The sequence below is a fragment of the Sinocyclocheilus rhinocerous genome, unplaced genomic scaffold (genome assembly GCF_001515625.1).
Source record: "Sinocyclocheilus rhinocerous isolate Xijiao unplaced genomic scaffold, SAMN03320098_v1.1 scaffold10944, whole genome shotgun sequence".
NCBI classification, from domain to species: Eukaryota; Metazoa; Chordata; class Actinopteri; order Cypriniformes; family Cyprinidae; genus Sinocyclocheilus; species Sinocyclocheilus rhinocerous.
In genome coordinates, this window is record NW_015647155.1 from 9,439 (window position 1) to 18,306 (window position 8,868).

Below are 8,868 nucleotides of genomic sequence, written 5' to 3' on the forward strand. Positions count from 1 at the left end.
ACACTATAAATGATTTAAACTCGTTTTTATTGTAAGCATATTATTATAAACACATTTTCCATTTTTTTCTGTTATTTTGTGCTTTACATTTCAGCTTGAAGTGACACCCCACTTGCCCTGGAGCCATCAAAAATCGCCCACAAAAACCTTCACCGCAGCTTTGCCCAAGCCAAATGTGACACCACTGCACTGGAGAATATGCACTCAGGACCCCAACTTCAAGCCCCCATGAAAACTGTGCCTTTTTGAGGTTGCAAAATGCCTTTTTATGCTAGAGTTGCTTCATCTTAAGTGGCAAGTTTCATGTGAATTTAAAGGGATGTGTTTTTCTTACTGTACATATAGAAACTAGCTTATTGTACTACTTTTAAAACGAATATTTTGTGACTTTGTTCTATAGAATCCCAAATAGTTGTGCCAAACCACTCAAATGTGCCAAACTAATACTTACAAATACTTCTCTGTGTGTCTTATATTGTACAGTACAGTACACTACCAGTCATATTTTGGACATACTTTGCCACAGTGCTAAATGCTAAAAATAGACTGAACTCATAGGAAATTAATAGTTATAAACTTTCAGATGGTTGGAGGAAAATCCCATATGTTGTGTTGTGAAAGACTGTGTGTTCGATCAAATTCGTCAAGCTAAGCTAGCCATAAGATATCTGTTGTAGATGCTAACATGAGCAGGTACTTGATATCCCCTTCTTATCGAAAACTATGAACAAAACAAGGTTTGTTTTTGCTAATACCATGAAACTTGACAAAATTGGACAGAATTCAATTTAAAAAGCCAATATTATCCATCATATTTGTAACCATTATTTAGCATATTGTTGAGCCTATACAGCTCATGGTAATTTTAATAATATGAAATGTCTGATTGTCTTACAGAATGATTGGTAATTGCCTAAACAGGTTTAGCTAATTGCATATGAAATGAGGAAAGTTTTTTGTTTACTTTTAATACAATAAATTAGTGCTGTTAAACGATTAATCGCAATTAATCGCATCCCAAATAAAATATTTATATTTAATATCTAAACATATTTTTCTTAAATATATACATGCATGTGTGTATTTGTATAAACATAATAAATATACACAGTACACACAAATATATTATGTAAACAAAAACTTTTATTTTGGATGCGATTAATCGCGATTAATCGTCTGACTCGCACTAATAAAAACACAAACACTATGCAAAGTTTAAAATGTGCACCCTCAGACAAAAAAACAAACAAACTTCGAAAATACATTAAGCTACAACATAATAGTTTTGATTTGTTTGAGCCTGAGCCTGAGTCGATGTGTCCAAAACTCGTACTGTACTGTACTTCACTGGTCTTGTACATGCATAAATACTTCAATTAGACTACACAACATGGTTCTAGGATGTAGAATTGTAGTTACAACCACAGTGAAGTTGAAGTTAAAATTAGACAGAAACACTGTGAAAGGACATCAGTCACAATTCCCTTCTTCAGTCTATTGTATCTGATTTCAGTCTGAATATGTGACGTCAGTACCTGCTGGAAGCTATTCTCAGCTGTCGGTTGGCCATTCTAATGCACTTTGTACGCAGACAGAAATGAATGGTTGGAAATACCCTGATTTATCAATAAAGAGTGAGTTTTACAGGCGCTGTCTGCTTCATTATGTTCTATTCTTGACACATTGTGTATATTTAAAGAGCAGAAATGTTCTACCAGGGTGGTGCCAATTCAACAAACAGGATGTGACCTTAAAGAGAGTCCCTAGAGATAGTGAATGGAAGACAAGGAGTGGGCCTCACATGTTGACTTCACAATAGCAGCAAATTTCAGACATTATTTTAGGCCATCACTAAAATATTCACCACAGCCTGTGAGTCACTGGTGGATATTTGCAGTGGTCAGTTCAAGGCTAAAAAGGCTGTTTTGCTTTCAGTAATATTTAACTGGCTGGTTTCGGCCACATCCCACAGTGGCCAGAAAACTGCTACTATATTGACTGTGGGAAACATGAGTTCTGTTCAACCTCTCTGGAATGCTGTATAAGCCATCCTGGAATACTCGAGGTAAGAATACAGCAGCAGGATTTGTAATTCAGATGACGCTTTTGGTACATATACGATAAATTCTTTAATAAGTGAGACAAATGTTGGGCCATAAGTGTAAATGGTGACTCAACATTTTAAGGTCAAACAGTATTTTGTTCATATGTTGTCATGAATTAGCTTATATTGTTACTGTGTTAGCAGTAGATTCAGGTCATATTTCACCTAAACTCAAAAGAGAAAAAGAATTGATATTTTGCAAAAATAAAAAATATATATATATATTTTTTGTTTTCTTATTAGTGACATTATTTTCATGACACACATTCTTAACAGATTTATTTCCACACATTGTGTGATCATTAAAAAAAAAAAGTTTTATTATACTTACAAAATAGTTTTATTAATGTCCATATTTAGGTTATACACTTATATGAATGCTGAATGGAAAGTGTATATTTAGGCCCTATAACTTGGTCACCATTTCTAATTTTAGTTTATTAAATCATATTTATTTAAAACTCAAAAGAGAAAAAGAATTGATATTTTGCAAAAATAAAAAAAAAATATATATATTTTTTGTTTTCTTATTAGTGACATTATTTTCATGACACACATTCTTAACAGATTTGTTTCCACACATTGTGTGATCATTAAAAAAAAAAAGTTTTATTATACTTACAAAATAGTTTTATTAATGTCCATATTTAGGTTATACACTTATATGAATGCTGAATGGAAAGTGTATATTTAGGCCCTATAACTTGGTCACCATTTCTAATTTTAGTTTATTAAATCATATTTATTTATTTATTGCCTGAGGTCCAGCCGCGTGACAAATATATTTTTAGGTACAAATATTTCGCATAGTTTCTCAGTTAACATGAGCTCATAGAAAAATTACATTCACAAAATAGTAATAATTTTGAATTTCGGAAGTTTTAGCTGGAGCATCAGTCAACATGCTTTTCAGAGGTATTTCATGCCAACTACCAGTTGTACATCAGGCAGCATTTCATACTGGCTTTAATTTTTCATTGTGTCCAGACAGGATAATTTTGTAATGTGAATCATATTTAACGCATAATGTATACCATACATATATCTTAAAGTTTCATGGTATCACTTTAGCAATTTTTTCCCTTTCAATACATAAATGTAATACCATAAGACATACGTAATTCAATCAAATTAATTTGGTTATTTAAATAGTATGACAAACATACTCATCTGGACCATATTTCACAACACTTTAACGTAGGCTGTTTCATGTGTGACTGCACCGTTCTCATGTGTGTAGCTGATGTTGTAAACAAGGTTAAAAGTTTCTACAATTTTATATAATGTGGCAATTGCAAATATTTTCTCTACTGTGTCCTTGCTGTGCAGAACAATGGCCTGACTGTTTCTCTGGCAATATGCATGGCCACATCCTCCAGCTGTGTGTAATCCAAGGTGAGTGTGTCATCTGCTAAGTAAAGGCTTGTGTGTTTATCCAACTACACGACTTTGCTTCCAAGAAAAATTGCTGTAGGATTAAAGTGGAATGTATGTTAATACAGATTATTACACGGCTCGTATTGTCTGACTTCAAAAGGCTCAAACCAGTTTGTTAGGAACTGTTTTTCTTCGCGGAAGCTTTGCGTAAGAGCTAATAAAATATTTCAACTCAAGTCAATATTTTGTGTCTAATTTACTTGAGACAAGTAGCCGTGTAATAAGCTCTAAATGTACATCCAGCCGGTTATCTCAAAATAAACCCCTTCAGGCTGATACAAGACCCCTCCACTTTGCGTCGGGGTCCTGATCACCCTGTCGGGGTTTATTCTGAGATAACAACCGGCTGGATGTACATTATCCCTTACATATCACTTGGCTTACCTGAAGACTGGAGCAATGGCTGCTGACAATTCAGTTTTTTTTTTAATCACAGGAATAAAGTACATTTTAAAATATATTCAAATATAAAAAAGGTTATTTTCAATTGTAAAGTTTCTCAAAACACGTTTTTGTATTTTTTGATCAAATAAATGCAGCCTTGGTGAACATAAGAGGCTTATTTGAATTTAAACAGTACAGAACACATTTAGAACATTTAAAAAATAACATATGATGAAATCAGAAATGGAAAAGGTGTTTATTAAAGAAGATGGATGAAATGCATCTTCTAATTCTTTAATAAAGTAATACACCTTAACACAAAGAATGTGTGTCATGTCAGAAAACATCACAGACTCCATTGTCTACCGTTTATTCAGTTATGTGTCTCCTCTTCACAGCTGTAGCCTCTTTTATCCATCTAGAACCTAAGAACGCTACTGTGTTACGAGGTAGTGAGGTCCACTTTAACTGCAGCACCGATGAATCCTGGGATGTCATGACGTGGCTGTTGGGTGGAAGGACAATCCTCATTATTTCGGTGGAACATGGTCCTCTGGGCAGAGATGAGAGTGTGTCCACAGTCAATCACTCAGTCATGTCATCTCTGTCAGTGTGGGAGTTAGTTCTGTTGAACGCTTCCTTCAGCCCCACTGTACAGGAAGTCACGTGTGAACTGCTGCCAACCAAACTCGGCAGATCATCATCAGCTCTGTTTGTACAAGGTAAGCAAGCTTTTGTAAAGCACACCTTAAATATTTGCAAATCAATTATTAGTGTCATTCTCAGGAAACTATCAAATTTAAACCTTTTTATGATTTATATTTTATATGAATTATTACTTAATCTGAAGGTAAGTGGGATTAAACTCAGGTTTGCTTTTTTATTTTATTAACTGAATCTGGGCAGTTAATTTTTAGCTCCTTTGAAACAGGCCCAGATGGTATTAGATAACTTTTTTTGCTTCAATAAAAACATATTTACATAACATAACAACATAATAGTGCTGTACCTGCCATAGACACTGTCGGGTCAAACATATGAGAATGTACCACCATCAATATTCAGATTAGTAATCAACAAATATGTTTTTTTTTCTCCCCCCAGAGGTTCTATTATCTCAAATCATCAATATATCACAAATCCAAAAGCACTGTATTTTAATAGTAAATTCAGGTAATATCACTCATTTCCCTCCCATACTATTGTTCAGTCTTTTTAATGTGTTTTCAATTTGATTTTCGCTTTGAAATTTAAATAACATTTAACAAGAAGTGCAAACACTTATCAGTGCAGCTTGTGAATTTGGTACCACACAGTTTTTTCTTACAATTTTAAGAAAATATTTAGTAAATTTAAGATTAGTGTGTTGCATTTTTGTGGCGTTGAACGGCACGCAAGTCTGACATTTCTATGAATAACTAACATTAAAATGTTTTATTTGTACATCGCACAGTAAGCAGAGTTATGGATACTGACACCATTCCCCAAGAATGACTCGTGTCAACATGAATAAAATGTTTTTCTCTAAGAATGAGCAAAAACCAGTCTCCACCAACCATTCAACGACTATTTTGCTCCATAATAATGAAATCAAGATAATCTTGCTCACACATTGGTGACATAAAGGCCAGAGCCTTCCGCATGCAGAAGAGCTGTCGGTTTTTATACGAGATGGCTGATTTAGGGGTAAGCATCGACTAAGGTGTTTTTCATGCAGGGGAATTCATTTGCTGCTGGCCGGAGTAAAGACTGCTGCTCTGGCAGTTTTGACGGAGCATATGACATTGTCGATGAGAGCAAGGGCTCCTGGGATGGGAATCGATTGGCAGCCATTAAAAATGCCTACTGCAAAGCCACTCTACCAGGCAGTAAACAGAGACAGAAAGCACAGCTCGACTCTAATCTTGGATTCAGTGGCCATCAGCATCCATCTGGTCCACTCATTTCTCACTCTAACTTGTCACTCTTATGGGAACCAAAAATGACATTCATATTGCTTTTTACTGCTATTGGAACAGACTTCTACTCTCAGTTCTTAAGTTCTTTAATAAAATAAGCCAATATTTTTAAGTGTTCACACAATTTGTTCACACAAAAATATTATATTATATTACATTATATTATATTACATTACATTACATTACATTACATTACATTATTTTATTTTTGTAGCAAGGTATATTGAAACAGTAAGGAGGAGGCAGGAAATAAACAGACTTTTAATTATAAAAAAACAAAAAACAAAAATGGAAGCAGCAGCTGCCTCACGCCCATCTCACACACACAAAACATAAATTGTCCCAGGACTGGTCCTCTCTTGCCCTCCACATCCTTTCGCGGCTCCTCCGTGGAACTCAAGACCGGTGTGGTGCTCATTATCACTCGTGCCACTGGTATCCCTCTGTTTCCACGGCTCTTGGCCCCACCCTGCTTGCCACACACCCCTACTGCCTGGGGACAGGGCCAACATGGAGATCCTGGCACCTTGGGGGTAAGGACAGAACAGGTGAGAGAAAGAAGACAGAAGAGAAGAGACCGGCTCCTGGACACATTGCCACTTGGTCCTCCATCAGCTAAGAGGCCCACACTTGCAATGTGATGCGGTGGTACAGGATATCACTTGGTGGATGGCTTCACTCCTCCACCTGGACAGCAACCTTCTATCGCATTATAGTCTTTCCTGTTGGCTGCGTTCTCAAAACTCTGGCCATTTGATAATACCTAGAATATCAAAATCAACTGCGGGCGGCAGATCCTTTTCCTGTTTAGCTCCCAAACTCTGGAACAATCTACCTAACACTGTTCGGGAGGCAGACACACTCTGTTAGTTTAAATCTAGATTTAGATAAGACCCATTTCTTTAACCTAGCTTACACATAACACACTAACACAATTCTAATATTCAAATCTGTCAAAGGAATGTTAGGCTGCATTAATCAGGTCATCCGGAACCGGGAACACTTCCCATAACACCAAATGTACTTGTTACATCATAAAAAGAATGGCATCTACGCTAATATTAGCCACCAGATCCAGACTGTATCCAGATCAGATGGTCACTGCAGTCACCCGGATCCAGTCCGTATGCAGTCCAGATAGTGGATCAGCACCTAGAGATGACCTTGACAGCCCTGAATGTCAGCAGAGACCAGGACAACTAGATGAGCCTCCAGAGACAGATCCTCAGTGAAGACATCGTCACCTAGACGGCCATCAGGACAATACCACGGGAACCAGATGAGTCCTCTGCACAATTTGACTGTGTTGCAGCCTGAAATTAAACTGCTGGTTTCGTCTGGCCAGAGGAGAACGATGGAGTTTTGGTTCCTTCGACACACTATTTTCCTGTTTAATACTGTAAAGCTGCTTTGACACAATCTGTATTGTAAAAAGTGCTATATAAATAATCGTAACAAAACAAAACAATGGTTCCTCTATCTTTGGCCAGCCAACAGCGAGCCCCCCCCCATTCTTTTGTTGTCGCTGGTTCTCCATGATGGTGGATGGCAACAGGCCCTGGCTTCTTGTGAATGACGGCAACACCTCTGACCCCTTGCAAACAGCAGCTACCTTTCCACAATCCAGCAGACCGCAGTGAGCCCATTAGTCCCTTCTGGGCAAGTCGTTCCTGCACCACCGCAATGAGCAGAAATAGGTAGTAGTCACCACCAGCCCATCCTCCTGGGCACTGTGTTTCCCCTCAGCAGCGAGAGCTCTTTGACAGCATGTTCTTCCTTAGAGGGGCAGTTGTGGCCTAATGGTTAAAGAGTCAGACTTGTAACCCAAAGGTTGCGGGTTCGAGTGTCAGAACCGACAGGAAATGTAGGTGGGAGGAGTGAATGAATAGCACTCTTTTTTTACGGCTTCAGTACCCACAACTGAGGTGCCTTTGAGCAAGGTGAGCAAATGGGGGTTCCCTCTGCTCCAGGTGTGTGTTCAATACTCACTGCTGTGTGTGTGCACTTGGTTGGGTTACCAAACGTGGCTACATGTCACGTTGCTTTTACTCCTTCCTACTGGGTTTCAGCAACAATGTAGCAGCGATTCTTAATACAAGAAGAAGGAGGTGGGTACTGGCTCAAAGTAAACAGACTTTTAATTATAAAATAAACCAAAAGGGAAGCAGCGACCACGCCACAGCCAACTGCTGCACACACAAAACATCAAATATCCCAGGCCTGACTCTCTATCTCCCTCCGCTGTCGTCACTCCTCCTTACATCCTTCCGGAGCTCCTCTGTGGAACTTGAGACCAGTGTTGCATGTAGGTGTCACTCATGCAATCTCACATTAAATATTTGCATTCTCTTGCAAAAGCATTGCGTTTTAACAAGATACTTGGTAGCAAAACATTTGTGCTCTCTTGCAAAACTATTTCATGTTCCCAAGATACTTTTGCACTCACTCGTAAAACATTTGCGTTCTCTCGCAAAACTATTGCGTTCCACTCTCACAAAACTATTGCCTTTCCACAAGATTCTTTGTGCTCATATGCATGCGTTCTCTTGCAAAGCTATTTAATTTCTCAGAGATACTTTGCTCTCACTTGTAAAATATTTGCGCTCTTTCAAAACACTATTGCATTTCTACAAGATACTTTGTGCTTGCTCACAAAACATTTGTGTTCTCAAACTGCCCTGTGCAAAAATCCAGCATATGCTGGTTAGGTATGTTTTGGTTTTAGGTATGCTGGTTTAAGCTGGTCCTTAGCTGGTCATGAGCTGGTTTAAGCTGGTTCTTAGCTGGTCATGTGCTGGTCCTAAGCAACTAGCTCCTGCTCAGGACCATTTTAGTACCAGCACATGACCAGCTTATGACCAGCTAAGAACTAGCTTAAACCAGCTCATGACCATCTTAAACCAGCTAAGAACCAGCTTAAACCAACTCAAACCAGCAGCCATGCTTCAAAACATACCTAACCAGCATATGCTGGATTTTTCAACA

General features: G+C 37.9%; 1 protein-coding gene across 1 annotated transcript in view; it reads left to right on the forward strand.

Annotated features, from left to right (window-relative positions):
- The first annotated feature begins 1,899 nt into the window (after positions 1-1,899).
- The window catches only part of LOC107709026 (immunoglobulin superfamily member 5-like), an 11,977-nt gene continuing 5,008 nt past the window's right edge, over positions 1,900-8,868 (forward strand). Inside the window, exons 1-3 of the mRNA XM_016513422.1 lie at positions 1,900-2,065; positions 3,434-3,499; positions 4,324-4,647. Of these exons, the coding sequence (XP_016368908.1) occupies positions 2,035-2,065; positions 3,434-3,499; positions 4,324-4,647 (421 nt within the window). The 5' untranslated portion in view covers positions 1,900-2,034. The remainder of the gene's footprint in view (positions 2,066-3,433; positions 3,500-4,323; positions 4,648-8,868) is intronic.